The 11,898-nt window shown below is 43.8% G+C and overlaps 1 protein-coding gene across 1 annotated transcript in view; it reads left to right on the forward strand.

The window, feature by feature from the left end:
- The window catches only part of LOC106583354 (calsyntenin-3), a 36,111-nt gene extending 24,319 nt beyond the window's left edge, over positions 1–11,792 (forward strand). The window contains exons 13-19 of the mRNA XM_014167474.3: positions 197–345; positions 4,487–4,713; positions 7,985–8,146; positions 8,773–8,918; positions 9,167–9,302; positions 9,492–9,676; positions 9,811–11,792. Of these exons, the coding sequence (XP_014022949.1) occupies positions 197–345; positions 4,487–4,713; positions 7,985–8,146; positions 8,773–8,918; positions 9,167–9,302; positions 9,492–9,676; positions 9,811–9,960 (1,155 nt within the window). The 3' untranslated portion in view covers positions 9,961–11,792. The remainder of the gene's footprint in view (positions 1–196; positions 346–4,486; positions 4,714–7,984; positions 8,147–8,772; positions 8,919–9,166; positions 9,303–9,491; positions 9,677–9,810) is intronic.
- Positions 11,793–11,898: the final 106 nt, after the last annotated feature.

Genomic DNA, 11,898 nt, shown 5'->3' on the forward strand with positions numbered 1-11,898 from the left:
ATGTATATGGAGTCTACTGCATAATATTTTTCTGTGCACATGCAACTATATATTTTTTACAGTCAATTAAAACAAGTCCCAACACGGTGGTACTGATGAAATATATAAAGAGAATACATAGCAAGAATTAACTATGTGTCTGACTATGAGGGGTGTGCGACTTCGGAGCATGAACTCTTGACCTTTGACCTTTTAGGTGCATGTGAACCCCAGTCAGTCTGTGCTGGTTCTGGAGGGTGATGACATTGAGAGCTTCAACAGAGCCGTGCAACAGGTCACCTACAGGAACTCTCTCCGCTTCGCCACCCCTGGAGTCAGGCCACTCAAACTGACCACCTCCCTCAGGTACACGCTTGCATGTACGTGCCCCCCCACACACACACACACACACACACACACACACACACACACACACACACACACACACACACACACACACACACACACACACACACACACACACAGAGGACTAAGTGATCTCGCTCTCCGAGGCCGACGTGAGTAATGTCTTTAATCAGGTCAACACTCGTAAGGCCGCGGGGCCGGCCAGTTCCAGGACGTGTTCTCAGAGCATGTGCAGAACAAATGGCAGGCATATTCACGGTCATTTTCAACCTCTCCTTGTCCCAGTCTGTAATCCTCAGGTTTTAAGCTGTTCACCATCATTCCTGTTCCCAAGAACTCTGAGGTTTCATGCCACAATGTCTACCACCCTGTAGCACTCACATCTGCAATCGTGAAGGGCTGTGAAAGGCTGGTTATGGCACACATGAACTTCATCATCCCAGATACTCCAATTTGCATTCCGCCCCAACAGATCCATAGATGACGCAATCTCAGTTGCACTCCATACTGCCCTCACCCACCTAAGAGGAATAGCTATGTGAGAATATGCTGCTCATTGACTACAGCTCAGCGTTCAACACCATTTTCCCCTCCAAGCTCAAAACCAAGCTTTGGACCCTGGGACTGAAAACCTCCCTCTGCAACTAGATCCTGGACTTCCTGACGGGCCGACCCCAGGTGGTGAGGGTAGGCAACATCACCTCCTCCACACTGACCCTCAACACGGGGGCCCCTCAGGGGTGCGTGCCTAGTCCCCTCCTGTACTCCCTTTTCACCCATAACTGCGTGGCAACCACAACTCAAACACCATTATCAAGTTTGCTAACAACACAACGGTGGTAGACCTGATCAACGGAGACGATGAGAAAGCCTACAGGGAGGAGGTCAGTGACCTAGCAGTGTGGTGCCGGGACAACAACCTCTCCCTCAACATCAGTAAGATCAAGGAGCTGATTGTGGACCCATCCACATCGACAGGGCTGCAGTGGAGCAGGTCGAGAGCTTCAAATTCCTCTGTGTCCAAATCAATAAGGACTTTAAATGGTCTGCACACATTCGTGTAGAAGGTGCGACAGCGCCTCATCCACCTCAGGAGGTTGAAAAGGTTTGGCAAAGGCCCTCAAATCCCAGTATATCACTGGGGCTGAGCACCTTGCCATCCAGGACCTCTATATCAGGCAGTGTGAAAGGAAGGCCGAGAAAATTGTTAGACTCATGCCACCCAAGCCATAGAATGTTCTCTCTGCTTCCACACGGCAACGGGTACCGGTGCATCAAGTCTGACACTAACAGGCTCCTGAACAGCTTCTATCGCCAAGCCAATAGCTAACAAAATGGCAACACGGACTATCTGAGTTGAGCCTTTTTTTGCGCTGTCTCTCTGCACACTCACAAGACTCTACACACTCACGCACACTGACACACACACACACTAACTTAATTTGCTCACACACAACATGCACACTGACTACACACACACACACACTCACATACAATCATCATATATGCTGCTACTACTCTGTTTATCATATATCCTGATGCCTAGTCACCTTACCCCTATACATATCTACCTCTGACACTCCAGTATCCCTGCACATTGTAAATATGCTACTGGAACTGACCATGTATATAGTTTACTTACTTTCTCGTGTTCTTCTTATTTTTATTTCGCATGTGTTTTTTTGCTCTACCTTATGTTATGTTTAGTACTACATCGATATTGATTACTGCATTGTTGGGTTGAGAGCTTGCAAGAAAGGCTGTACTTGTGCACATGACTTTAAAACTTGAAACTTAAACACAAACAGGCACACACACTGACAGTGCTAGTGTACATAAACTAGAAATGCAGGTGAAAAGAGGCAAAGAAGGTCAAACATAATGTCACAAAGAATGCAGCAGTATTCCAGAGCTGTGGATGCAGGTTTCCAGGACTGCTCAATGGAAGGGAGCTATTCATTGGACATTGATCTCAATAAACGTGGACATGGCTAGAGTAGTTGATAAGCAATGCTTTGGAATGAAAGACCATGATCTTAAAGGAACGATGTCATCCCAAACTGCCATTAGAACCTGGGGTTATCTTATCTTTGACTTATGTTCTGGTCCGCAATTACTTGTATCATATCTCTAAAGCCATTCATTCACCACAACCTATCCTCTCTGTGACAGAGTATTTCAGCCATGTTGATGTAGTGTGGGTGCCAGTTTGTCTCGTTTTGGATATCTTTCGTTGTCTATCCATTGTTTAACAACATGACACCATTGAAGGTTGTCAGGTACCCAGGCTAATGATGAATGAAATAATTTGTTCATTCATTTATTCAAAGGTTCTTATACAACTTGGGGGTAGAACATGTAGACTCCTTTTTGATTGACCCTTTACCCCTCATAGTCTCCGTGCACACTCACAGGGCACTCCACACACACACACACACACACACACCACACACACACACACTGTCACTCCAACACACACACACACACACACACACACACACACACTGTCACTCCCACACACACACACACACACACACACACACACACACACACACACACACACACACACACACACACACACACACACACACACACACACACACACACACACACTCACTGTCACTCCAACACACACACACACTCACTTCATACTTTGCTCACTGACACATAATATGCACATACATTTATGCTGACTCTACACACCCACTCACATACAAGCTGCTGCTACTCTGTTTATCTTATATCCTGTTGCCTAGTCCCCTTACCCCTATACATATCTACCTCCATCACTCCAGTGTCCCTGCACGTGTAAATATGGTATTGCATATGACTTTTTAAATATTTCCTGTGTATAATTACTTACAGTACTCACTTTATTGTATATTTATTATTCTTATTTCTTGTGTGTGTGTTTTTTTCTAGTAATACATTGTTATTGATTATTGCATTGTTGGGTTTGGAGTTAGCAAGAATGGCATTTCACTGTACTTGTGCATGTGAAACTTGAAACTTTTACTCTGCAGGTGAATCAGAGCACAAGGATACACTGTTATGTTGAATGATATCATCCCTGTGCAAGGAGTGGAGCTTGATTTGCAGATGATATGAGCCAGTCTTTCGCTCAACTAGGTAATCTAGCCTTGGGTAAGAGGAAGCACGGTTGAAGCATATAATCTTGAAACAGTACATTTTTTTAATGCCACAGTGTATCGCAAGTTGTATTAAATTCATGGATAACCAGACATTTTTTTTCTATTTTTGGATTAATGCACCACATAAGCCTACCACGGGTCCTTTTTATCCACTTTGATGATTTAAATATTTATGCACTTTGTGCAGTGCATGTAGGTCCTATCTATCAATGTTATTTTGTATCTGACCCATCACAGGAAGTGATGCAACAACAGGAAGTCCTCCTTATCTAACCCTGTATGGTAGAGCTATATAAATAGCTGCGCTTAATGTTGTGTTTTTAAGATTAGTCAGATTTAAGGTACAACAGTGGTGTGGTGTATTTATGCTTGTTTTGAGATCTGTTTTCATGAGTTTGTGGATTTTCTTTTGCTTTTAAGATTAGTCTGATTCCAGGTCAGGAGGTTATTGGCTTTTCTAGTGTGTTCTGCAGTCTGATTATCAGTTAGTAGTAGGAGGGGATGTTTTTTAATAGTGGTTAAAGATAAGACTGATTTGAGGTCAGCAGTTCCTCCAGATGGCTGACAGCAGGCCCTTGTGGAGAGTCAGATATAGCAGCTGCTCACTGAAAGAGAGCGAGAGAGAGAGAGAGATAGTATTACTGCAGTTCCAACACTCACACACTAAACAACTCAAAGCACCACTTGAATCATAAATCAAGTACTGAATCGCCAAATAATAATACCATTTCAAAGTGCTTCTGAAAAGTGGCACAATTAGTATCCGCTACTAATTAGTATCAGACAATGCATGCAATATCATATAGTCCAGGGTTTTTCAATCCTGGTTCTGGAAATCCACAGGGTGTGCAGGCTTTTGTCCTAGACTAACATTAACACACCTGATTTGGCTAATCCTCAAGTCCTAAAACTGTTTACTTATAGAGAAATAACTGGTACCCTATTTCCCCCCGTTCCTTCTCTCTCTCTCTTTCCTCTCTTCCTCCTAGGTGTTTCAATGAGGAGAGTTGTCTTACGCTCAGGCAGTTGGAGGGCTACCTGGTGGTCCTTCAGCCCGATGCCCCTCAGATCTCCCTGTCTGGGGTCGGCCCCCACCTGGCCCGCCCCGCGCCTGAATTTGAGGGACCCCGTGGTGTACCCCTCTTCCCAGAGCTGAGGATCGTGTGCTCCCTGTCTCATGCTGTAAACACAGCCGCTCAGGGCATGGAGGGAGGAGGTGAGTTAGCAAACAGCCCTTCCATGAATACTACAATGCGGGGGTCGAGACTAGTGCATTCCAATCAAATCAATCTAATCATTTTGAGAGCATTTTGCCAGCATTTCTATTGTACATGGATTGATGCTTCTAAAAATAATTATGGGAGCACGGCTAATTTACATATGGACCATTGTCTGGTCTTTGTGTGATCAGTGCGTCGGAACACATTATGTCATCAATCAAACTGGGCATATTTTACTTAGATTCTACACCTGATCTCAGCCTGTTTTCAAAAGTCATACAGGGCTGAAGCCTGGATCTCAAACTTACAAATCACTTATTTTTCTTACACCTGCCTCTATTTCCACTTACTAGCAGTGCCACTTAATTATATGTATTGCTGACAAATAATGTGAAGTAAGATATGTCTTTCTTCAAAATCTGATTTGAACTGGGGTGCATGTTTCCTACCCCTGGGAAAGGATGTTCCCAGTCATATAGTTGGGTTGGTTGTTTAGCAACAAAACCGAAGCATGGGCACCTATGGGGCAAGACAGACTGGGTTGGCTTAGAGCGGGGCGGCAGGTAGCCTAGTGGTTAGTGTTGGGCCAGTAACCGAAAGGTTGCGAGATCGAATCCCCGAGCTGACAAGGTAAAAATCTGTCGTTCTGCCCCTGAACAAGGCAGTTAACCCACTGTTCCTAGGCTGTCATTGTAAACAAGAATTTGTTCTTAACTGACTTGCCTAGTAAAATAACAAAAATCCCCCAAAATAGTTGACATGTAAACTATCGTTCCGTCTCCAATGTTTATTGAATACATAAATACATTTGCCCAATGAGCACTTGTCTCTCAAATACATCGTTACAGTTGTTGGTTAGCTAGCTAGCTAGCAAATTTTTGCCATTGACATGAAATCAGTCAAAATACCTCAGAACTAGCTGAAACGAGTCACTTACGATTCCCCACAAGGCAGTTTCTTGACATTGTTGGTAGCTATCTGGCCATCCAGAATCACAACTCACAGACTTCAGCTTCATTTGAAGTGTGGACATCCTCAGCTAACCCATCTACAGTGAGGGGGAAAAAGTATTTGATCCCCTGCTGATTTTGTACGTTTGCCCACTGACAAGGAAATGATCAGTCTATAATTCTAATGGTAGGTTTATTTGAACAGTGAGAGACAGAATAACAAACAAAAAATGTTATAAATTGATTTGCATTTTTAATGAGGGAAATAAGTATTTGACCCCCTCTCAATCAGAAAGATTTCTGGCTCACAGATGTCTTTTATACAGGTAACGAGCTGAGATTAGGACCACACTCTTAAAGGGAGTGTTCCTAATCTCAGCTTGTTACCTGTATAAAAGACACCTGTCCACAGAAGCAATCAATCAATCAGATTCCAAACTCTCCACCAAAGAGCTCTTCAAGGATGTCGGGGACAAGATTGTAGACCTACACAAGGCTGGAATGGGCTACAAGACCATCGCCAAGCAGCTTGGTGAGAAGGTGACAACAGTTGGTGCGATTATTCGCAAATGGAAGAAACACAAAAGAACTGTCAATCTCCCTCGGCCTGGGGCTCCATGCAAGATCTCACCTCGTGGAGTTGCAATGATCGTGAGGAATCAGGCCAGAACTACACGGGAGGATCTTGTCAATGATCTCAAGGCAGCTGGGACCATAGTCACCAAGAAAACAATTGGTAACACACTACGCCGTGAAGGACTGAAATCCTGCAGCGCCCGCAAGGTCCCCCTGCTCAAGAAAGCACATATACATGCCCGTCTGAAGTTTGCCAATGAACATCCGAATGATTCAGAGTACAACTGGGTGAAAGTGTTGTGGTCAGATGAGACCAAAATGGAGCTCTTTGGCATCAACTCAACTCGCCGTGTTTGGAGGAGGAGGAATGCTGCCTATGACCCCAAGAACACCATCAAACATGGAGGTGGAAACATTATGCTTTGGGGGTGTTTTTCTGCTAAGGGGACAGGACAACTTCACCGCATCAAAGGGACGATGGACGGGGCCATGTACCGTCAAATCTTGGGTGAGAACCTCCTTCCCTCAGCCAGGGCATTGAAAATGTGTATTCCAGCATGACAATGACCCAAAACACACGGCCAAGGCAACAAAGGAGTGGCTCAAGAAGAAGCACATTAAGGTCAAGGAGTGGCCTAGCCAGTATCCAGACCTTAATCCCATAGAAAATCTGTAGAGGGAGCTGAAGGTTCGAGTTGCCAAACGTCAGCCTCGAAACCTTAATGACTTGGAGAAGATCTGCAAAGAGGAGTGGGACAAAATCCTGAGATGTGTGCAAACCTGGTGGCCAACTACAAGAAACGTCTGACCTCTGTGATTGCCAACAAGGGTTTTGCCACCAAGTATTAAGTCATGTTTTGCAGAGGGGTCAAATACTTATTTCCCTCATTAAAATGCAAATCGTTTTATAACATTTTTGACATGCGTTTTTCTGGATTTTTTTGTTATTCTGTCTCTCACTGTTAAAATAAACCTACCATTAAAATTATAGACTGATCATTTCTTTGTCAGTGGGCAAACGTACAAAATCAGCAGGGGATCAAGTACTTTTTTCCCTCACTGTATACATATATTCATCACTGACCCAGCCCCCATCCACCCATCAACTTCCCCCAATGATTGTGTGCTTGAATACTAACTAGGACCCCACAGACCCTGTACTATTATTAGAAGTGCCTTGTGCATGTGAGTATCATATGTATGTGTGCAATGGCTGTATATTGGCGAGGAAGCACACCACATCTGTGTGTGTCATCCGTTATGAGGACGATGAGGGTTATGTTTGTCATCCGTTATGAGGATGATGATGGTTATGTATAAGAGCCTCTTCCTGCATGGGCTCTGTTCAGGTCAGGACATAGTTGATAAAGCTGTGTAGCAACAGAGAAAATAGTCTCTGCCAATGCTTTATCTGTGGCTCACTACCTAATCTATTATGTACTTTATTATGTCTCTCCAAAATGGGATAGTCCTATTTTATCCACTTAATCCACCCGGCCCTAACCCCTCCCCCATTCCCTGTGTTCTCTCGTCTTTATCTGTAGTTTTATACGATTGGGTAATCAGTCATTAATGTGCCGTTGTTTGTTGTTGTTTTTTTCCCCTCCTTTTAACTGTCTGCTTTCTCTCCCTTCCTTTTTTTTTTGCTTTGCACTCTGCCTTTCCCCTCTTTCCATCTTTTGCCCTCCCTCTCTTGCCTCATTCTCTCCTCCATTCATCTCTCTCCCCCCATGACCCCCAGCTCTGATGTCAGACGCCGTAGCCCACACTCTGGACGGCTGTGAGGTCCAGCCCTTGGGAGAGGAGCTAAACCCAGAGAGGGAGGAGCTCCTGGTGGACATGGATGCCCTGAGAGAGAGGGGTCTGGAGATAATCAACACCACTGCTTACATCGCCATCACAGGTACCGCTCATTTCCCCTATTCGGTTTTATTTTAAAGACCCACTTCAGCTGTGTTTAAACTGTTTTCGTTGAAAAACGATATTCCAAGTATAAATACTTAAGGTAAAAAAAAAATATGTTTTGAGCAACAACAACAAAAATGTAGGCACAGTTGTGAAATTCAAGGAGTTGGTCTGTTGGGTGCGCTCTGATGTCATCAGCCTTCCCCCTTGCTTGCAGGAACTATATAGGAGCAATAGAGGACAAAAAATGAAGGGCTCATCCCCCCACTTGTGCCATGTAATGAGGAACCCTGCACCAGCTCCTGAAATGCACCTTTTGATAAATTCCGTGCTAGTGAGGCTGGAGTGGGTCTTTATTTCCAAAGAAAAACGAAGAAAAGTTTAGGAAAACTGCACCAGAGGGATAGTCTGTGTGCTGAAGCGCTTCATTTACTGCCCACAGTGACATTCAGCATGGTGCAATTATTTGGGATTTTGTAATTACACATAAGGTTATGTTACATATTGCATCGCACCTCTGTATCACGTTCACAAACTGTAGCATTTTCTTTTCGTCTTACTGTTTCCTCAGTATTGAACTGCCTACTCTCTACCTCTCGTCATCTCTCTCTCTCTTTCTGTTAGGAGCTGAGTCCATCTCCGTGTATGAGGATGTCCTTAGGTCCGTCCGTTACCGGCTGGCTAAAGGTTCGGCCCGCTTTGAGAGGCGGTTCCGTCTGTCCTGCTCCGAGATGAATGGCAGATACACCAGCAACGAGCTCACACTGGAGGTAACTCATCTAACTGACCATAGATGCTGTAATTAACCCTAAATGGGTTAGCAAATAAGCTTCAATGGGGTGTACAGTACTAGGGCACTAGCTAAGTGGTTTTAACATAGCATTTGGTGGGTAGAGCGATAGCACAGCATTAGTTCAGTTAGTAAGAGGTTCTGTGACGAGGCTTCTTTTTCTTTTTTCTCTCTTTCACTCACTCTCTCTGTCTGTCCATCCATATATTCATCCATCCTTGCTCTCAGGTGAACTTCCTGCACTCCCTGGACAGTCTGTACCACCCGTCTCACCTCCTGGCCTCCCAGCAGCAGTTCCTTCACCCATCTCACCACTCTGGGGAGCTGGGTGGACACACCCTGCCTAACCCCCACCGCAACTCAGGTTTATACACACTTCATTCATTCATCCCCTTTTATTTCTATTGGGAAATCCCCTATCCACTCTCAAAATAGAGATTCAAAATACCAAAATTCACAGGTTCATTTTCACCACAAGATGTCAGTGTCACTGACATTAATGACAGGATGGTGGCTGTAAGATTCATATAAAACTCTTCATTTCCTCTGACAGTGGTGCCAGGAGCGGCCACAGTCATCATCATGGTGTGTGTGGGCTTCCTGGTTGTCATGGTGATCCTGGGAGTGTTTCGAATCCGCTCCATCCACCAGCGTGGCGAGGGCGCCAGGGGAGGGTCAAAGGAGGATAGCGGCCAATGGGATGACTCTGCCCTCACCATCATCGTCAACCCCATGGAGGTAAAGACCTAACTGTGTTTTTGTGGAATGGGATAGATTTCTATTTATTTATTTCAGTGTGGAAGTTTTGAGTTTGGTTTAAGAGGAGAGACGATTTATTTGAATGATTATTTTATCATTTATTTCTCTCTCAGTCCTATGAGTCTCGTATGGGCATCTCAGCCGACACCGAAGGTGAGGGGGAGGAGGACGAGGAAGTGGTGGAGTCACCCGATGATGCCAACGACGACCAGCGAATCATCATCAAGAAAGAGGGCAGAGACGGCCACCCCCGTCGCTACTAAGCCAATCGTCTCTCTCTCTCTCTCTCTGGAAGCACTCATTTCCATGGAAACCACAAACGGCTCGCCACTCACCTCAACGCGTTTAAATATCAAAAACTGCTGACACCTCTAGTCTATGGAATGTAAAAGTACAACAACGCACACTCTATTACCGCAACACCACAGCACCATTAGTGATCTATAGCCAATAACAGGGCATTGAATCTTTCACCACGTAAATGTTCTACGGCACAATATATACGTTATACTCTAACCGCCTGAGCAAAACAACCAACAAAAATTGTATGTGGTGCACTAATTCCTAACTCACAGGGAATTGACATTGTCCTGGAAGTGTGTGTGAGACAGGCCGGACCGAGGCTACATAACTTAGTTGTGAAGTTAGGATTGTATATGTTTTACTATCTCTATATCACACTTCAGACACCTTTGCCCACCACACAAAATGAATATTGAAGCAATCGATTCACACAAAGCCTTGTGTAGGCCCTTCACATATAGACACAAACCCTGATCCTGACGCTATCCCACACACCTCTGGATTTAATCTAGTCGTCTTTTCTGCTGCACAATCTCTCGCTCTTTCTCTCTCTATACATTCCTCAACTTCCAAAAACACGACCCCCCCCCCCCCCCCCCCCCCCAGATCTGACTCCAGCTCAGTTCCACATGTATAGTAACCTTAATATAGAAAAACATCCAATTATAGGGTTCTAGCTGATTTTTACATACTATGTACGATGTGCTTCACGTACTGTATGTGATGTGCTAAATTAGATCAAATAAATTGTCCACGCAAAAGTGTACATTTTCAGAACTTTCCTTTTGTCATGGTAGATTTTTAAATGTTAAATTGTATTGCTTGGTAGAACCCTTTCATTGTAAGGTTTTGCAAGACAACCAAACAGGCTGCTGATAAGGGCATAGAGTAACCTCTGACCCTTACCGTGACCCCCCCCCCCCCCACCCCACCCCATTGCACTCTCACCACCCACCGCTCTCGTAACAATCTCACTACAACAACGACACACAACACACCACAACACCCACTGTATCCAGAATGTCAGCTCAGCTTGGGCAGTTTTGATTGTATTACATTTTCTGTACATACAATTATTGTTATTATTATTATTGCAGTCAACGCTTGCTCTCTGTCTGTACTCTTAAAGAGGGAGCTGCATAAACATATTATTTATTACCAATTACATTATTTTATCATTTGACCAGCTGTTGTATATTTTTAAGGTTACACCATCAGAATACGGAGTAATAATAATAATAATAATAGTAGTAGTAATAAGGATGATGATTCCTGGCTTGATGAGTGTATTGAGTGTATGAGTGTGTTGAATTGTTGTAATTTAAAATCGTGTTCATATCTGAATCACAGTAAATGGAGGGAACATTGGTAAATAGCTACTCTGTCACCTCTCTCTCTCACTCCTTCCTTCTTTCACACCTCCTTAGAATATTCTCAAATCGTTCTCTCTTCCTCAGCTCCTCTTTCCCTCTTGTCTTTTTCTTTTTCGTGCCAGTCCCCACCATCTCTTTGGTCTATTGAAATTACCACCTCCCTCACTTCCTCCCTCTGTGTTTATTGCTGTCTGTCTGTGTGTCAAAGTGCAGTGATAAACCTGTCAGTAAATAAAGCCTGTTGTTTTTCAGTGTAATATTATGGAAAACAAATTGCATTAATTACTTATATTATTACTATTGGGACATTAACTTTAATTATTGATACAATGATAACATGGATTACGAAGATTATTGTTATTGATAACTGTCTGAAAACATTTCAAAGTTCATAATAAAACACTCTGATGAGGTCTAAATGCTGCCTGTTTTTTAAGTAAATAATCAATTTGAAAATATTTCACAATCACTACCATCTTCTGAGTACTTTTTGGATGGTTTGAGAGAATACATAAATTCCTTGGT

Source organism: Salmo salar, chromosome 02, assembly GCF_965601325.2.
Source record: "Salmo salar chromosome 02, fSalSal1, whole genome shotgun sequence".
In the NCBI taxonomy this organism is placed as follows: domain Eukaryota; kingdom Metazoa; phylum Chordata; class Actinopteri; order Salmoniformes; family Salmonidae; genus Salmo; species Salmo salar.